At 40.9% G+C, this 19,344-nt stretch overlaps 1 protein-coding gene across 3 annotated transcripts in view; it reads right to left on the reverse strand.

Annotated features, from left to right (window-relative positions):
* The window catches only part of LOC137945728 (uncharacterized), a 43,819-nt gene that overhangs the window by 9,567 nt on the left and 14,908 nt on the right, over window positions 1-19,344 (reverse strand). For all 3 annotated transcript variants that reach the window (XM_068791724.1, XM_068791723.1, XM_068791722.1), the window contains 9 exons: window positions 18,265-18,373; window positions 17,673-17,752; window positions 17,336-17,417; window positions 8,521-8,660; window positions 8,305-8,415; window positions 8,009-8,125; window positions 7,825-7,914; window positions 6,662-6,715; window positions 6,415-6,489 (listed from right to left, as the gene is read on the reverse strand). In XM_068791724.1, the coding sequence (XP_068647825.1) occupies window positions 6,415-6,489; window positions 6,662-6,715; window positions 7,825-7,914; window positions 8,009-8,125; window positions 8,305-8,415; window positions 8,521-8,660; window positions 17,336-17,417; window positions 17,673-17,752; window positions 18,265-18,373 (858 nt within the window). The remainder of the gene's footprint in view (window positions 1-6,414; window positions 6,490-6,661; window positions 6,716-7,824; window positions 7,915-8,008; window positions 8,126-8,304; window positions 8,416-8,520; window positions 8,661-17,335; window positions 17,418-17,672; window positions 17,753-18,264; window positions 18,374-19,344) is intronic.

A 19,344-nucleotide genomic window follows, 5' to 3' on the forward strand; every position in this document is an offset into this window, starting at 1 on the left:
ATCATGCACCCGAAAACTGAAGGTAGAATTTCACCATATTCTTCCATAAATTGTTATGCTTGTTGTTGAAATTCCAAATCCATTTGAGCATAAGAGCTTTGTTCATTTCTCTTGTAGGCCGGATGCCCAATCCTCCCTTATTATGAGGCATGCAAATATCCTTCCAACTGACCAGATAGTATCTGAAGGTATCTTCTGAACCTCTCCATAGAAATCGTCGATGGACGGCATGAATTTTGGAGCAAACGGAGGTTGGACAGTGCATGAATGATAACAGATAATTTGGCCGCCCCGCTAGACAAGACTTGAGGAGAGTGAGACGCCCCGCTATTAATAAGAGTTTACCCCTCCAAGTGGCTAGCCTCTTTTCAAATTTCTCAATGAGGGGACCTGAGAGGTGGCTAGAGAAAATTTTGAGACCGTGCAACAGTCCCAAAAGTTTTGTTGTGGTAGAGTTTGAGTTGCCAAGGGGGCATGCATAAGAGAAGAGGAGGTCACCATTTTCATCATGGATAATACCACCAAACCTAGCTGGACCCGGGCAACCGAGAGCACTTCCATCAAAATTGAGCTTTGAGTGTTTAGGAGGAGGGAGGGCCCATGTAGCCATGGTTGGGGGGCGAGAGGGCAGAGATAGACCAGCGATTGTCTGCCAGTTTCCCCTGAAGTTTGTATCACTAAAGTTTCTGAATTCTTTTTTATTCAGGAACCAGACAGTAACTTGGCTTGTGATTTGCTCAGTCAGAACCTCAATAGGACAAGTTTTGAATTTAAATTTTCTCCTGTTACGTTCTTTCCAAGGAGCCCAAATTATATGACCAATACAGCATGATATAATCATTTTACCTATCTTTGGGAGTTTGGAGTTGATGAGTGAGAGGACAGTGTCTGCTAAGTTTCCCAAAGCACAGTATTGGAAGTCAATTTCGTTTAGAAGGGATGTCCAGACCAGGTAGGCAAACTGACATGATAGGAGAATGTGGGTTGCTGTTTCTAGAGCATTTTTACTGAAAGGACAGAGAGGGTCCAGGATAAGGGTGCCCCGACGGATTAAGGAATCAGAAATTAAGATTTTGTTCCTGCATGCAGACCAGATGAAGAATTTAGCACGTGGAGTGGCAAGGAGGTCCCAGGCATAGGCTGCAAGGTGCTTTGGGTGTGCTGTGGAGAAGTTGCTTAGGAATTTGTAGGCAGAGGATGTGGAGAAGGATCCTTTTGGACTTGGAGTCCAGATTAAAGTATCAACTGAGTTATTTAGCTTTCTAACTAGGAGGTTGTGAGGAGCTCGGAGGCAAAGAGAGCTTCAAGATCAGTGAGGTGCCTTCTAAGGTTTAAATTTCATTCCCCATTTTCTGACCAGATGTCAGAGATAAAGACCTCTGAGTTACCCGAGAGGCCAGAGATTTTTGGGAAGCTATTTTTGAGTGGGGATTGGCCAACCCACCAATCATTCCAGAATTTTGTTGAAGCTCCATTTCCAATGTAACATTTTTCTGCTATTTTGAATTTGGGGAGAAGCCTAACTATTTTTTTCTAGGCAGGTGAGAATGAGTAAACTCGCCTCCCCTCTGCCCACCAGCCAAAGTGGTTGCTTTATCCACAACGAAGGCTCTCCAAATCAAAGCAGGTTGCATATTGAATTTCCAGATCCATTTAAGGAGAAGAGCAGAGTTTGTGGAGGTGATATCCTGGATACCCAGCCCACCCAACGATTTTGGCTTGCACACTTCCTCCCATTTAACTAGATGATACTTTTTTTCCCCGTTTGGGCCACCCCAAAGGAATCGTCTCTTTAGAACCTCAATTTTGTTTCTGATTGAAGCTGGGCAGTGGAACATAGATAAAAAATAGTTGGGAATTCCCTGTAAACAGGATTTGATTAGAACTAATTTGCCCGCTTTTGTAAAAAAAATTCCCCGCTAGGAGGCAAGCCGCCCTTCCAAGCGCTCAATGACAAGGTGCCAAGAAGCCTTAGAAGGGAGACGAGGGGTCAGAGGGAGCCCCAGATAAGTTCCAGCAGATGATTCAATGTTGTATCCAAGATAGCTTGCCATAGAACTAAGTAACCCAAGCTCAATATTGTAACCCGAGATAGAAGATTTCCCCCAGCTGATTTTTTGCCCAGATGAGATTTCAAATAAGCTAAGCAGGACACTTAAATTGTGAATTTGGCTGAGGGAGCCATCACAGAAAAGAATTGTGTCATCCGCATATTGGAGGAGGCTAACATCAAGGGCAAGGTCAGGAGAAAACCATCCTAACGTTTTTGCCAGACGGACCATGGCAGCTAACTGCTCACCAAAGAGAGAACAGAAACGGGGATAGAGGATCCCCCTGCCTGTTTCCCCTAGAGCCCTTAAAATATTCACAAGGTTTGTCATTTACAAGGACAGAGTAGGAGACATTAGAAATACAACTTCTCATCCAGAATCTTCAGCGAATGGGAAAGCCCCTCACCGAGGAGGTGGTCAACCAGCTTCCAGTTGACCCTGTCAAAGGCCTTCTCGAAGTCAAGCTTGATTACCACTCTTGGGTTGTTCGATTTTTTGAAAGAGTGAAGGACTTCATGGGCTGCCATAGATGAGTCTAGGATGTTTCGACCAGCAATAAAAACACTTTGACAAGGACAAACAACACTTGGGAGAACAGACTTATAGCGTTTAGCCAGAATATGGGCTAAGATTTTGTAGGAGCTTGTGGTGAGGCTTATGGGTCTATAATCTTTGGCCAGAGTAGAGATGGATTTTTTCGGGACAAGAGCAATGAAGGAAGCGCCAATGGATTTGTAGGTGATACCTACTTGATGAAAGTTGTTGACAAAATCATGCACATCGCTTCTGATAATGTCCCAAGATTGACGGTAAAATTCCCCGATGAAACCGTCTGGGCCAGGGGCCCTATCCCTTGGCATTCCAAGAGCTGCTTCATCAATTTCATCAGGGGACAAAGATCTTTCCAATTGTGCAGCATCAAATGCAGAGATTCGACGGAATTCGATTAGGTCCAGGATAGGGCGGTTGAAATTCTCCTTTGTATAAAGACCTGAAAAAAACTTCACAAAACTCATTAGTAATAGAGACACCAGCCGTACATTCCTCTCCATTGATGAGAAGGGAGGATATACGGTTAGTTCTCTTACGGCCAAAGGCAATAGCATGAAAAAACTTCGTGTTGCCATCCCCATCAGACAGCCAACGGTATCTGGCACATTGCTTCCAGTGAGTGGTTTCACTTGAGAGGATTTTAGAGAATTAATTTCAGTTCACACAAAACACCAAATGTTCTCGCCTTGCAAGGGGTTTCGCAAACACGTCCAAGTTGATCTAAAGACTTCACTTATGGAATAACCACCTTTCCTTGCATAACAACATCTCTAATAAAATGACAATCGACTTCTATGTGTTCTATTCTTTCATGAAACACTAGGTTACTTGTTAACAACCTGATTGTAACACTTCGTAATCATGGGCTTTGGATATGAAATCCAAACACAACAAAAACTAATTTCACCCACATTAGTTCAATAACAATGTGAGCTATTGCCATATATTCTACCTCAGCACTTGATCTAGGCACTACAGTTTGTTTCTTACTCTTCCAACTCCCTAGGTTACCCACAATAAAACAAAAGTAACTTGCAGTTGACCTTCTATCCATCTTACATCCAGCATAGTCTGCATCAAAATATCCCAACACATCAATTTTACCATTGCAAGTACACTTCAAGCCTTTTCTAGGAGCACTTTCCAAATACTTCAGAACCCTCTAAAAAACTTCTAAATGTATTATTCTCGGGTTTTTCCATGAACTAACTAACAACTCCCACTGCAAATGATATATCAGGTATAGTAATAGTAGCATAAATCAACTTACCAACTAGGTGTCAATATTGTGTTGTCCTTAATTATAGGACTTTGAGTGTCATGTAGGCTAGCATTAACTTCCATGGGAGTATCCACCGGTCTTGCATCCAAGAACCATACTTTTGCAACATATATGTTGATTTTGAGGGCCCTCTTCACATAATTATAAGGGTCTAAGAGAAGAGAGAAGAGGGAAGAAGAGAGGAGAAAAGGAGAGAGAGCTCAAGCTCGTTGGGAAAGGAGGAGAAAATGTGGGAGAGAAAGAAGAGGAAAAGAGAAAGAGGAGCAAGGGACGATTTGAGCCAAGAGGTTAGAGGCTTAAATGCTCTAACCCATAGCTTGAGGCTGTATTTATAGTTGTGAGAAGGTGTTTATAATGACTACAATCCCCTTAGGGCACATCCTTCAAAAGATAAAAAAACATAAGAGAAATACACCAGCTTGTATAATTACAATTCGATGCAGATCTCTATGGAAGTTCATCATATTTACTAATCATGTCACCCCTACACATGGGTGACATTTGAACACTCCCCCTCAAGCTGGTCCATAAACATCATAAATCCCTAACTTTGTACATGTCTCATGGAGAGTTGTTGTTGTTAATGCTATGGGGAAGATATCTGCAAGTTGGTTCTTTGATGGAATGTAGTGCATGGTAATGTCTCCACCTTGTAACTTCTCTCTGATGAAGTAGCAGTTGACTTCGATATACTTGATTCTTTCATGAAATACTGGGTTTGTTGCTATGTGAATATTGTCTGATTATCACAATGGAGTTGCATTGGTTTCTTAAAAGGAAAACCTAGTTTTGTTAATAAGGATTTTAGCCATATCATTTCACTTACTGCATGCACTATTGCTTAATATTCTACTTTTGCCCTTGATCGGGTTACAACTGACTTTTTTTACTTTACCAAGTGACCACATGGCCCTTAAATCAATTAGATTTCAAGAATATTTTTCTCTAAGGTGATTTATAGGAAGCAATTTATATGGAGCAACCTTCAAGGTACATTGCTCAAGAGGAGATTGGAAAGGTATGCAAGTTGCAGAAGGTAATTTATGGTTTGAAGTAAAGCCCTAGAGCTTGGTTTGAAAAGTTTAGCAGTCTTCCAAAAATTTGGATTTTTGGAGACATCATTACAATTTCATGTTTGTATTGAAAAGATAATTAGGAATTTTGGTTCTTGTTGTATATGTGGACGATATTATGTTGATTGGGAGTGAATAAAAAATAATTGGTGAGGTTAAAGAATATCAGGCAAAATAGTTTCAAAAGAATGACTGGGGATAGTTAAGATATTTTCTTGGTATTGAAGTGGCAAGTAGCAAGAAGGGTATTGTTTTATGTCAAAGAAAGTATGTTCTTGACATGTTACGAGTATGGCCTTCTGGGTGCTCGTCTAGTGGATACTCCTATGGAAATCAACATAAATCCCCGTGATGATCAGACTCCTGAGCTTAAGGATAAAACTCAATACAAATGCTTACTGGGTCAATTAATTTATGCCACTGTTACGAGGCTAGATATATTCTTTGCAATGGGAGTGATAAGCCAATTTATAGAACCACCCACAAGATACACTAAGAAGTTGCACATTGAGTTTTGAAATATCTCAAAGGCGCATAGGGAAAAGGTTTGTTATGTACCTCTTACAGTAAAATTTACATGCTACGCTACTCGGATGCAAATTATGTAGGGTGCAAGATAGATAGGAGACGGGTTATTGTTGCTTTGTTGGAAGTAATCTTGTTAGTTAGAGAGTAATTAGATCCAATGCTGAAGCTGAGTATAGAGCTATGACTCATACAATGAGTGAGCTCATGCGGGTAAAATCAGTGTTGGTTGAATTACGTTTTCACATCACAGAGCTTATGGTTATAGAGTGTGACAACCAAGCTGCAATTTATAGCAAGCAATCTGGTTTTTCATGAGAGAACCAAACATATCAAGGTTGAGTGTCATTTCATCAAAGATATAATGTAAGGTTGTTACCCCATATGTGAAGTCATCTAATCAGCTTGGTGATATATTTATCACACCTCTCAAAAGACACAAGCATCATTCATTCTGTGACAAACTGGAGTTTTTTTATATTCATGTGCCAGCTTGAGGGGGGGTGTTAAAATACATGTATAAGGGCACTTTGGTCGTTTTGTATTTATGTACATGTCCTTCTAGGAGTTGTAGTTAGTCAATAGGGTAGTAGTATATGTTTCAAATTTCAATTTCTGATAAGTAATTAGGAAGTTATTGGGTTTTTTGTAATGTGGGGCATTTTTGTAATCTATCTCATTTTTCACTTAAGTGATCTATTTAAAGGGGAGGACTCGAATTTTCAGCCCTAACATGTGCCTATTCAGTGGACACTTTCGTCTTCCTCTTGTTTCTTCTTCTTTTCACCTTATTCCCTCTTCTATCTCTTCTATTCTTGCAACTTTTCACTCCAAAAAGGGAAAAAAATCCAGGTTCTTGCAAATAGTCTTTCTTAGATGTGATCTAATTTCTGAGACGATGATCAAATCAGGCAATAGTTCATCTACTAACCCCTTCATTAAAATAAGAAGCAATATTCCCAAGCAGGATAGTAGTATTAGCTCGAATTGCAGGTTCTTCATCAACCTGTATGAAACAGAAACAATGAAAACAAGTTTCACTGAAAATTTATCAACAAATGTATATCCCGATTACAACTAGCAACAGATACAAAATAATAAATAAATAAGAGCAAAGTAATGAAAGAGATACAAGTTAAAATTTTATCTTTTTAAAAAAAAAATCGGTTAAAAATTACCTGTAACTTGGAAAGATACTTCAATAAAGTCCCAGATATGGTACGCTGAGAAAGCTGCATAGTTCAACCCAAGCAAGAAAAAGAAGATAAATTCAGGAAAATTTTTATGTAGTAGTTGAAATCATAGTTAAAATAAAAACAGTAAAGACTTGGAGAGGAAAATCCCCCACATTAGGACTGATACTGGTAAATTTTGTTAATAAATTGCCAACTTTGCAGCGATTTTCTAGCACAATTTTCTGTTTTCAATTATTTGTTGTTTTTTAATTCTCTTGCTTGGGGTTACAGCCCATACTCTTGTATGTTGGTATTTTTCTTTTTTGTCTTTTTTTTTTAAAATGATGACTCATTAATCAAGGAAAAGAGAACAAAAAAAGGACCCTCCGCCCCTGATGGAGACAGTCTCCACCGAATAAACTTGATCATGTAACCTCTGACTTTGCTAAGACATCAGCTACATGATTAGCTGAATGTAAGCACCACAAATGCATTCATGTCATAATAAGAGTGAAGCCGCCACACTAGAATATAAGCACCAAAACACCAATAAGTGACTGGAAAAGTCGCCTTCTATCATGAGTCCGTGTTTTTCAATTAATGCTATTACCCATAATTCAAAAAACAACAAAAAAAAAATACCATAAGCAGCATAAAGCAAAAAGGCACGAGAGTGAACAATCTGAGATTCTCAACATTTGGTGAACAGATACATCTTAATATAAATTGTTAGCAACACAAATAGTTGGGACACTCCTGCAAAATTACTCATTTTTGTCCTCAATATTCACTTAGGTTCTATTTCTTTTTTTTTTTTAAATGATAGGTTTGTTCTATTTCAAAAATGTTTTTGGTTTGTTGACAAAGAATTACCACAAAGTATCGTTGGAAATATCAAGATTTACAAGCCACAAGAGCATTGACAATAAAGATTGCTGGCTAAAAGTGACTGCTAGCAAAAAAAAATGTGAAATTCCTTTCAGAAGGCTAAGAGATATGCCCCTTTTTTTTTAAAAAATGAGGTATTAAAGAAAAAAGTTACCAATCTGACTTCTCTTTTCATCTTCTAAACAATAGAAATCAAATTTTGATCTTGCAAACTAGGATCAAAAATTGCATCTCTAAAGGTACCTGCTATCATTAAAGTAGCTAGGTAGTATACATACCTTGGGTGCAAGTATGAGCATTGATTTGAGTGTCAACTCTCGTAGAAAACCAGATAGATCAGAGAAACCAGTCGCAACATGGGGGAATATCTGAAGAAAAAACATCATGCAAAATCTATTATGCTTAAACAGATAATGCAACCAAAACTAAATTCAATTGGAGGGTTTTTTTATAGTCATATACCTGCTCATCTACAACTTGAGCTGATAGTGACTCTCCATATTGATCAATATGCTGAAGGAGACTGATTCTAACACCTCTGTCTGTAGAGGCATAAAGTTTCACAACAGTTGAGAGTACCTGCATCACAGAGAGGAAAAGATACAACAGACTCGAAAAGAAATTTAAAAGAAAAAATTCTTTTTTTGTATGAAATAAAAGAAAAAACTCTTAAATGGGTTAAAACCATTAATTTATATCAGAGGTACAAGGATTACAATAAGTGATTCTTCATAACAAGTACTAGGATAAAGAAGGACCTTCTCATTGAATTCTTCTGGTGAAAACCAAGAACCCATTTTCAATATAGCAGTCAAGGCAAGAGCTGTGGCCGAGCCAAATTCCAAAGCAGATGCAAGCAAGGGAATCAACTGAAATAACCAGAAGAATATACTGTAACATGGATTCGTAAGGGATTATCAATTAGTTACTGTAAGACATAAATCCAATTTTAAAATACCATGCCTGAACATTACCTTTTTCAACACTATCTGGCGAGGGAGCTGTTCAGCTAAACTAGGTAGCTTACGAAAGAAAGCATCCTTCTCGACACTATCTTTCAAATTCAAGACTTCCATAAATTTGATAGTCTCCACCAACTTATTATGAAAATATTCTGTGAAAGAAGTTCCAAAGTCATATTCACAATTACAAACAGAAATGAAATGTTAAATTTGTTTTTTTCTAAATAGGAAATGTTAAAATTGTTAAATATCATCATTGGGCTTCATATCTGAGGTTACAGCTAGAAAAGAAAGGTGAGGGAGAAGCAGAAGGACAACTCTAGGAGTTCTATGACAAAGCAGAAGAAGAACGAGAAAGGGTAACAGAAAGAAAGAAAAGAAGGGTCTGCTAAAATGATCAGCTCAAGCCTGCTCTTATTTATGATGCAGTATGTCAATTAAAATTTACCCATGAGCCTCAACTAATAATCACCAAACAGGGATACAAAGGTAAAACTTCAAATAAAGTAAACAACTTAAAACTTTCCTATCTAACTTGACATGAAACAGGCTAGTTTAACTTAACATAAAACAGAAAACTTCCTAATCTAAACAAAAATGAACTTTCATGAACAAAAATGAAAAGCAGAAAATCATAACAAGCTGCAATTAAATAAATAAAAATGTTAAGGAAACATCTCACTACATCGGAAGATTTTTGCTACAGTTCTAAGGAAACATCTCACCATAAAACCCCTTTTACTGTTTTGTAAATTGTAAAATAACGAGGATAGAGAGATTAAGGAAAGACACATTGAGAAGAAAGAGGAAGAGAGAGAGAAAAAGGAGACCACTGCAGTTTGAAAAGAAGTTAAGATAGGGGTCAAACTTGACCCCCTCTTCTTTTTTTCCTTCTCTTAAACAATGTATATGGACATATTTGCCCCTCTCCCCTCTCACTAGTACATAAAGACTCCACATCATTCAAGCACATAAACCAGTAACAAGACATAAGAAGAAACACAATAAGCCCAGACATAAGAGAGGGGATGCAACTAAACTACCCTTGGACGGTACTTCTTGACACAAACAAAAGCAATAAAATCACACATATTTTCAGTCACTGCACAGACCTATAAAAGTAACAAGTTCTTGACCAAACAAGTCCCCACCATCCTTCAGAACCTTCACATAAAGTTTACCTAAAAAGAGATATTCCCTTTGGTATCTGCTAATAGTTTCATAAATCATCAATTGAAATTCAAATGCTCCTTACTGTTAAGCTGGATGAGAAGCTCCTTGGAGGTTCACATATATCTATAAAAAAATCCTGGGGATTTGTAGGTCTTATGTGGTTTCATGGCAGCATACTTTAAGAGCTACAAAATTCCATAGCCGATGCATTAGCCAAAGAAGCACTTCTCGCCTCGCACTTTTAATTGGAAACTCTTTTCCTTTGTTAATTGAAGGGCTCCTTGTAATTAGGGCTGGCTTCGAACCGAACCGGCTCGCGAACGGCTCAAGTTCGGCTCGGTTCGATTCGTTATCTCTCAAGCTCGAGCCGAGTTCGAGCTCCAAAATCGGCTCGTTTAAATTAACGAGCCGAGCTCGACCGAAGCCAGGTTCGGTTCGTCGGCTCGAGGTGAGTCGGGATCGGTATCGGATCGGGAGCGGGAGCGGGAGCGAGAGCTAGGGGGGGGAAAAAATTTCCTCCCCTCGTCACCTCGAGCCCCTCCCATCGATTGTTGTCGCCGCCTCTACCGTCGTCGACAGCTGCTCGCCAGTCGCCTCTATGGCCATCCATTCGATTTCTTCCTCTCCTCGCTGCGTCGCCGTCATTTCCGTCACCGCCGCTTCCGTCGCAGCCGTCATCCCCGACGACAGGTCCTCCCTGGCGCCATAACCCCCTTCCCTCCTCGTCGTCTCGGCGGAAAACCAGAACCAGGGGAGAAATAGTCTCCCCCCTCCCCCGTGCGTGAAATCATAAAGTAAAAAAAAATAAAAAAATTCCTTAAACTCTCCTTCCTCATTGCTTTTGAAAAAATTAAAAATACAGTTTATAGAAATAAGTTTCTATGAACTATTAGCCATTGAAGTATGCTGGATTTGACGACACTGGAGGAGGTGTGGACTAGCATAGAGCGGGTCAGAGATTGTCGCCCTTTATGGAGCAAGTTAGGAGGGATTTGGATGGTTTTGGATTTTTCTAAAGGAAGAAGGTGTGTAGGAGCATGGTGTTCTGAAAAGAGTTTTTGAATGGCTGGGTTAGGTAATTTCGAAGGAAGGGGAGGGCTGGTGGGGGGGAGGAGGCTTGGGTGGTGCTGCTGGCTCTGGGGGCTCCCCCTGCCGGAGTCTGTGCCGGAGAGAGGCTCCGAATGGCTTCTTCAAACTCTTTCCAGCCAAATCCCGAGTTTGTGGCCTCGGGAATATAGATCCTGGCGAGCACTGTTGAGCCACGCCGATGGATGACACGGCACTCTTTTTGTCCCCGAAAGGAGCTCACCGACAGGAAGAATATCGAATCCCGTGTCCAAAGTTCACGGGTTCGGTTAGCTTCGTTTGTGACTTGTTGGAACTGAAAGACAAAGCTTGAAGCGGCTTCCATCGGAATACAGATGAAGGACATCTTCAATCCTATGCCAGAGGAGATGCGAATCACCTGTCCGAAGCTTCGGGCGACTTTCTCCACCGTAAATCTGTTTTTTCCGTAGCTGAAACGGAAAGGGCGGTTCCTTTTCTTTCGCCGGGAGATCGTCTTGAAGCTGGCTTTGAAATCTTCCGTAGGAGGTTCCGTTGGCTCATCGGAGGGAAGATTCAAGGTTTCCGAGCGTCTGGCTTGCGCTTTTCTGTTTCGGAATTTCTGTGTCTTCTCGGAAAGTCAACCTCCTTCCGTCGATCGGTGTCGGAGAAGGAGTCGGCATCCTTGCCAGAAGTCTGTCGTCGAGGGTTCCGATCACCGGCCGCGGGGACGGTGATCGGAGAAGGATCTCGGCTCATTTTCGAAAATCGGTGCACGTTAGCACATTCGAAGCTAACGGCGCACATTACGCGTTTCACTAGTGCACGTTACGCTTAACGTTGATTTGCTCCGAAATCGCCCAAATCGCCTCTCACGCTCCTAAATCCTCCTTGCTAGTATCGCCCCTGAAGGATGGGGATATTTAAAAGCCGAATAAAACATAGAGGAGAGGAATTCTGCTACCATGTTGAATAAGAGCAGAGATAGCGGGTCGCCCTGTCTAATCCCCTAACCCTTTGAAATACCCACAGACCGAGCCATTGAGGATGAAAGAGTAGGAGGCCGAGCCCACGCAACTTCTAATCCAAAATCTCCATTTTTCGCCGAAACTCATTTTTTCCATTATCTCATCAAGCAGGATCCAGTTAACTCTATCGAAAGCTTTTTTCATATCAAGCTTTAGGGCGATTCTCGGGTCCTTGTTACAGCAGAAGTGATCAATAAGCTCATGTGCTACTATTGTGGAATCTAAGATTTCCCTCCCCTTACGGAAAACGCCTTGCCCTTTGTAGATGACAATAGCGAGCAAAACCTTTAAACGATGAGCCAAAATTCTAGCAATGATTTTGTAGGCACTCGTAACAAGACTGATTGTTCGGAAATCTTTTGGTTTCTCAACACTAGCTTTCTTCGAAACCAAGGTGATAAAAGATGCACCAATGTTGTTGAAGGTGATGCTATTCCTGAAGAAGTCATGGATCATTGCTATGATATCCTCCTTGAGTCGGGACCAAAATCTTTTTAAGAAATCTCCATTGAAGCCATCAGGGCCAGGGACCCTATCACTTTCCATGCCTAAGATGGCCCATTCAATTTCTCCAGTAGAGAAGGGGGATTCTAACAGTGAGGTAGCTGTTGGAGAGAGACGAGAGAAGCTGATGTGTTGAAGCTTCGACTAGTTTAGACACTCCTCTGAATATAAATTTGTGAAAAACTTAATCAACTCAAAAGTGATCAAGATCTGACACGACGTTACCTCATTATTAATACATAATGAGGTAATTCGATTTGATCTCCTCTTTGCCAATGCAACAGTTTGAAAAAATTTAGTGTTTGCTTCGCCCTCCTTCAGCCATTTAAATCTGGCTCTTTACTTCCAACGGATCTTCTCTTGATGCAAGATGGTAATGAGATTAGAATTTAGAGAAACTCGGGAAGAGAACTCAGCAGAAATTAAGTACCTTGGTTCCTCCACCTAGTCCAGGGCAGCGATCTGAGAGAGGAGATAAGCCTTCTTGGCACCCAATGAGGTATGACGACTTGCAGCCCACTCCTTTATTTTCCCTTTTATGAATCGTAGCTTTAGAGGGATGGCCCACTCCCTTCTTCTAAAGCTTGGACCCTTTTTTTTTTTAGAGGGACATGGCGCGATTCGAACTCGCGACCTAACACACTTGATGTGAAGAGAAAACCACTAGACCAAACGGCCTTAGGTCCAAAGCTTGGACCCTTAGTCCACCATCCATCAATAAGAGCTTCAAAAAAATTCTCAACCAACCATGAGTTTTCGAAACGGAAAGGAGAGGGTCCCCATTTTTCAAAGAGGTGGTCAGCATGATAGGCCAATGATCAGACCCAACCTTATTGAGAACTCTTCCAGTAACGTTCCCAAAAAGTTGCAACCAATCAGGGCAGGCCAGAAAACGGTCCAATTTTGAGAGGATTGGTTGTTGCTGGCCGTTAGACCAGGTATAATTCTTTCCGGAAAGAGATATCTCATCCAGCCCACATCTGCCAATGAAGTCCGAGAAGCCTCGCATTGAGGCAGAAATGCGGGTGTCGGAGGTTTCTTCTCATTACAGTATCGGATAGCATTGAAATCACCCACAAATAACCAAGGGAGACTCCATGTATGATGAAGCTCACTGAGCTCTTCCCAAAAGAGGTTTCGCTCCCTATATCTGGTCAGACCATATACCACCCACACACCAAATTCTGCCGGAGGAGTGATCCCGGAGCTGGATACCCAGAGAGAAACGGCCCTCAATAACATTAAGAGAGTCAAAATTCGGTGAGTCCCAGGCTACAAAGATACCTCCGGAGTGACCAATGCGTTTACCGCCACCCACTTGATTGAAGGGCACAACCGAAGCTCCTTGGCTATGACATTGGTCATCTCCTGACCTTTCGTCTTTTGAAAGATTACTATGGAGGGCTTAAATTGAAAGAGGAAACTATATATCATGTCACGCTTCCGGACAGCACCAATTCCTCTAACATTCCAAGATAACAAAATCATTTATTACCTCGTTTCTGGACTCCCGACACAATGCTATCTCTTGGCAATTGACCTCTATAGACAACGCCCATAAGGCACGCCAAATTCATCACCTGTTGCCAAGTCTCATCATCATATCTATGACGTTCCACTTGTGAGTTCCTCCACTAGACGGGTTGATTTGTCATATGGGGGAGGGGGAGGTGTGAGTACTGCTATCTCTCTTAGGGAATCGAAGATTGGCTGAACGGGATTCACATGAGGAATATCATTTTCCTGATGCCTTCTTCTTTGATATGTAGCTAGGACAAGGAGGGAGACTGGGTGTAGAGGAGGGGAGATTTCGGGAGTGGATTCTGAGTCTGGGTGATCAGGATGTCTGGGCTCCATGTGAGTGTGAGGAGGTGAGGCAAGGGCCGATGGCCTTTCTGTTCTAAGATGGGGGGAATCTTGCTCAACAGGAGTAAGATGGAAGTTGGAACCACAGTGAGCATCTCCTGGAAATTGGGCATTCCATTCCCCGATAGATACAAAGCTTGAGCGGAAGAGGACTCTGCCAACAAGAGGATTCCTGGCATTCTCGGTGCTCGAGGTATCAAACCACGAGAGCTGGCTGTTGTTATCATGGTTGGGCTTTGTTGGGGCCTCGAGATGAAGCGTGGTTGGGGAACTTGTCTCGAGGTTAAGACTGACAGTCGGCTTTTGGCTATTTGTCTTCTCGAGGCAATCAGTGCGCTTGTGACCAGCGAATATCAACTGAGTATCCCAAGATCTCGAGCTCTACGGAAGAGTTTCTTGGGGCGAGGGGGAAAAGGTGGAAGTACAGCTGTTCGTGAAAGGACTTTTCTGGAAAAGAGGGTTGGACAAAAGGTTTGTGACGGGACTGGGGCTTTTTTGGAAATTTGAAAAAAAAGAAGCGGACGTGGGGGAATGTGCATTTTCGGGGTTCGAGAAAGCAGGGTGGGTAGGTGTTTCTAACAAGGGGCTGGAAGAAAAACCTGACGAAAGTTGAAAATTTGGTGACAATAGGCGAGAAGACTCAGCGTTGGGTATCAGGAAAGGGATGGGGTCTGACATGTAACCAACTTTCTCTTTTTGGGACTCGGGATTTAAATTTGAACCAGCTGGTGGGATGGCCTTGTTAACCGGGACCAGAACAGAGGAAACAGATCTCAAAAAACTCGCCAGAAAATTCAAATTCAAATTTGAAAATTTGGTGCTGATGTGCGAGGTGATTCCGCGTTGGAGATCAGGAAAGAAGGGATGGATGGGTAATCTGACATGTATCCAGCTTTTTCTTTTTGGGAATCGGGATTTAAGTTTGAGACAATTGACGGGAGTCATAACTCGGAAGCGATGTAGACTCACCTGAGCAAGAGGGTTCTTGTTGAGTGTCTTCTGAGTTGACTCACGAGAGGTGCATCCCCTTCGCGTCTGACGACACTCCAGCGAGCTCAAGATACAAATTTCCCCAAAAAACACATCGATCCATACAAACTCATTGCCGAAGATTAATTTCAAGAAGAAAGGCTTGGTCCAACGAGAGTTTGAGGCGACGAAAGCCATCGGGATGTCCAATTTTGTTCTCTCATACGTGGTTTTCGTCCACTATATCGAATTTCTGAAGGAGCTGAAGATACAGTTTAGCACCCCCTTCGTCCAGAGCTCAATCAGCAGGCCTCTGACCGAGACCCATTGTCCTAGAGGTCGGCACAGTGGGGTCTCCTCCCACTTTGACACAGACATTCCACCTTCTTGCTCCCATTTTCTAGTTTCCAGGGTAGCATCCACCTCCTCCCTCGATTTGAGAAAAACCAGCCATTTTCGAGGCTCCAACCAAGCTATTTTGGGCAAGTAGTCAAGTTGGAAAGTGTCCCGGATCTATTTCTGAGCAGTGTGTTGGGGGATTTTCTGGGGGGGGGTGTGGATGGAGGATTTTAAGGTTTTTGCTGGTGGAACCTCAGCAAACTTCTCTCCGATGGTTAAGATAGCATCCCGCAACACTTTCCAACAGGGAGAAGAACCGAAAAATTTCCGGTAGGTAAAAGCGAGCCATGATGATCAACCCCCTTCTCTAGATGATCTTGAGCTCTCTAATCCCCTTCTTTCAAAACACAAAGAGACAGAAAGAGATCTTCACGATTCGGATTTCCTAGAGTCTCGGCGCTCTCCCCGTGTCCCCTTCTTCGAAACAGCGAGCAAAGTCCGAAATCGCAACCAAAGGGATCAAGATGAAAGACCTTCGCCCATTTCTTATAGTTATACAGATTACCTTTTCACTTCGCCCTTGTTTCAGTTCCAACGTAATCTCTGAGTCGCCACAGACCCACGATGAGTCCCAGGCTTTACGTTTTTTTCCCTCTTCGTAGTTCTTCCTCTTGCCATGCTCCAAAGTCCAACGTCCTCTGTCGCCGCCGATTTGCCGAGGTCATCTTGCCTCAGATGAGTCGCCACAACTGTAATCTCCTCATCATCTGAGGTTCTGGGCTGGGTATGCCGTTGAGTATCACCCTCCAGCTCCTCAGTAGACAAGGAGAGCAGCTGGGCGACCCCAGCCTCAAGCGCTGATGCTTGAAGACAAGGGGTTCCAAGATGAACACACTCCTCTCGACGTCGTCTCATCGCCCACTTAATGTTTAGTCAACTTAGGAAACCTCTTTCCCAACTAATAAACTCAAAATCTTTGCACTCACTAATCCATGTGGGACTATTCCTTAACAAATTCAATAGAGTTTCTGTTAAATTGGGTCCAAGGCGCTATCCCAAAATGACTAGCCAACTTAGGAAACCTCTTTCCCAACTAATAAACACAAGATCTTTGTACTCACTAATCCGTGTGGGACTATTCCTTAACAGTTTCTATAGGGGGACTTTCAATGTGTACATATCCATACACTTACTAACTCAAGATTTTTGAAAATCATTTGAGTTAATTCCTAGGAGTGTTCCCTATAATGGTGATCTGAGTAGACATTCACACATCAATGGCCCTTTTAGTTTCTTAGGAAAAGGTAGCACCAACTTATTGTGCTCTGCTAGCCTTGACTGTTCATCTTCATTTAGTCTACAAAGGACACCTTTGAAATCTCTTCTATATACCTCTCTTTTCTTCCTTTTTCAATTAAATTTATCACTTAGTAAAAAAATGTTTTTCTCAACACTAAGCATAAGAACAATAAGTCTAGGAAAGACGCCTTTGAAATCTCTTCTACATACCTTTCTCTTTTCTTCCTTTGTCAACTAAATTTATCATTTAGTAACATTAAGTTTTGCTCAATCCTAGCATAAGAACATCACCTGGCTGTTTATGCCAGTTCTCAATTTGTGACCTAAAATTTTTTGTATTTATTCTAGTGATCATTGCAGCATTCTGAAATTTTTATTTCAATAAGAGAAAATCACCTCCCTCCACTTGAGTAGGGAAAGTAAACGATAAAAGAAACACCTCATTTCAAGCAAATAAGGTAAAGTGAATTCTGAGCACAATTATACCAAAAAGAGATGGCCATTTCAGTAAACTGCATTTCAGGTGCCCAAATAGTGTAGGCACAAAAACAAATGGATACAAGAACTAATAAATTAAGAAAAATGAAAAATATCATTATACTCACCACTATTTTCTATTAGTTTTGAAGAATTCAGTCTGCGAGGTGGATTTACAGTCAGGAGTGTCTGATAATCTGGTAGTAAAGACTGTGAGACAAGAAACCAAGATAAATACAAATAATAATGCATTTTTCCATGAGAAGATGCATTTTGTAGCATGAAAACAAACATTGCGAAAGTATCAAAATTCTGGATGAACCCACTTGAAATGGTCACATTTTCCAGGGAGCAGAACATTTCAAAAACATGCAGGGAAGCTATAGTAAAATAAATACTTGTAAAATTGACATGAAAGTCATAGTGAAAGAATCACCAACCAATACCATTGACTGAAAGACTGACCTTTGGAATAGAAGCAGTGTTACCAAGCTCCTCACATTTTGACAACATCTTACCAGAGAAAAGCTCATAAATCAGACAACCTAATAGGGAAACAGTGCCGGTAGCTAGTTAATTGCAGCCACTAAGAATACAATAGAAGACCAATAACCTTGAAATGAAGAATATTTCATCAACCAACAGCACAAGAGATTTGAATGCAAAGAAAACTATTTGGTACTCTGCTTCATATAGCTAACGAATGGAGTCAATTTCTCATTCAATGAAACCAAGAGATATATGAATCTGAACTTCCTGCAAGGAATCGCTCTTCCAAATTCGAAACCAAGATTGATATTCTTTATTTTTTAAGCATTTTTCATTCAACATATAATAAAACCACATAAAAATGGAGATTATTTTTTTTCTATTAAAATGGAGACATTCATGATTTTGAGAAACAGACCATATGATTGACCCAGATCACACAAGAAGAAACCAAGCATGTCCCAACAGATATGAACGGGTAAAACAACTACAACAAAGAAACACATCCTAGACAAGTCTCTAATACATCTATCTGTGGCAAAATAGAAGAAGTCAGTCAGAAACTCACCCAATCCCCATGAGTCAATGGCCCAAGGTGGAGATTTTCTTATCGTTGACCAGTCAGATTTACGCAACTCCTGTGATTTGTATTGTGATCCAACAAGCCATTCAAATTGCTGCATGAAACATACTGCATGAGAAACTATCATCACCAAAGAGCACCTAGTGGAATATACTATCATCCAAAAGGAAAATAAGTACTTCCAGAGGATCCTTCATGAAGCCCTGACTAGGGCTGCAAATGGGTTGGGTTAATCCATAACCAAACCACCCGATCCAATCCGCAAATAAATGCATTGGATAAGGTTTGGGTCAAAAATATTGATCCACACTTAATATGAATCATTGTGGATATGTCATAAAAAATTAAAAAATTAAAAAGGACCCAAACCGATCTGATCGGCAAATTAAAGTGGATTGGATCCAAAATTTTAAACCCGAACCGATTTGTGAATACCCAAACCGATGCACAAATAATTTATATATAACATATTGATAAATTGTTTGCATGCTTTGGAGCATGAGTAAATGGTTCTTACACCTCTAAATTTCCATGTGTTGATTTTTAGGACTCCATGGATTACATCATGGAGAAAGAAGAATAACACACGTTGGAGAGAAAAAGAAGACGAAGAATGAGATTATAAACATTCCGAACCCTTCTCCTTAAGCTCTATTTTTATAACTAATAAAAGTACAATATTACAATTATGCCCTTCACCCTAGTACAAGTGAAGAAGAGACAAAAAACATAAACTAATTACATCAATGACACCCTAATTACATCATATCTTCCAACACTCCCCCTCAAGCTAGGAGGTAATGGTAGTGATCCCAGCTTGACACGAATAACATAGACGTAGTAATAAGCTCTTCCATCACGATGTCCCAAGGATAAGTATGACACTAGACACAAACTCACAAAGGGTAGAAATGGGTGATAAGTGGAAACCAACCTCAAACGATTTCGAAAAAATATGGTGATAATAATCACTAAAGTGGGTAATGCCTATCATTCACAAGACGGCGATAAAAAACCCAAGGGTACCAATAAAAAACCTTAAAGGACTTATATAAAAAGGACCAA

Source organism: Aristolochia californica, unplaced genomic scaffold (assembly GCF_029961685.1).
Source record: "Aristolochia californica isolate CCGP_79_NKW_82.1479 unplaced genomic scaffold, dmAriCali1.0.hap1 SCAF_12, whole genome shotgun sequence".
NCBI lineage: Eukaryota > Viridiplantae > Streptophyta > Magnoliopsida > Piperales > Aristolochiaceae > Aristolochia > Aristolochia californica.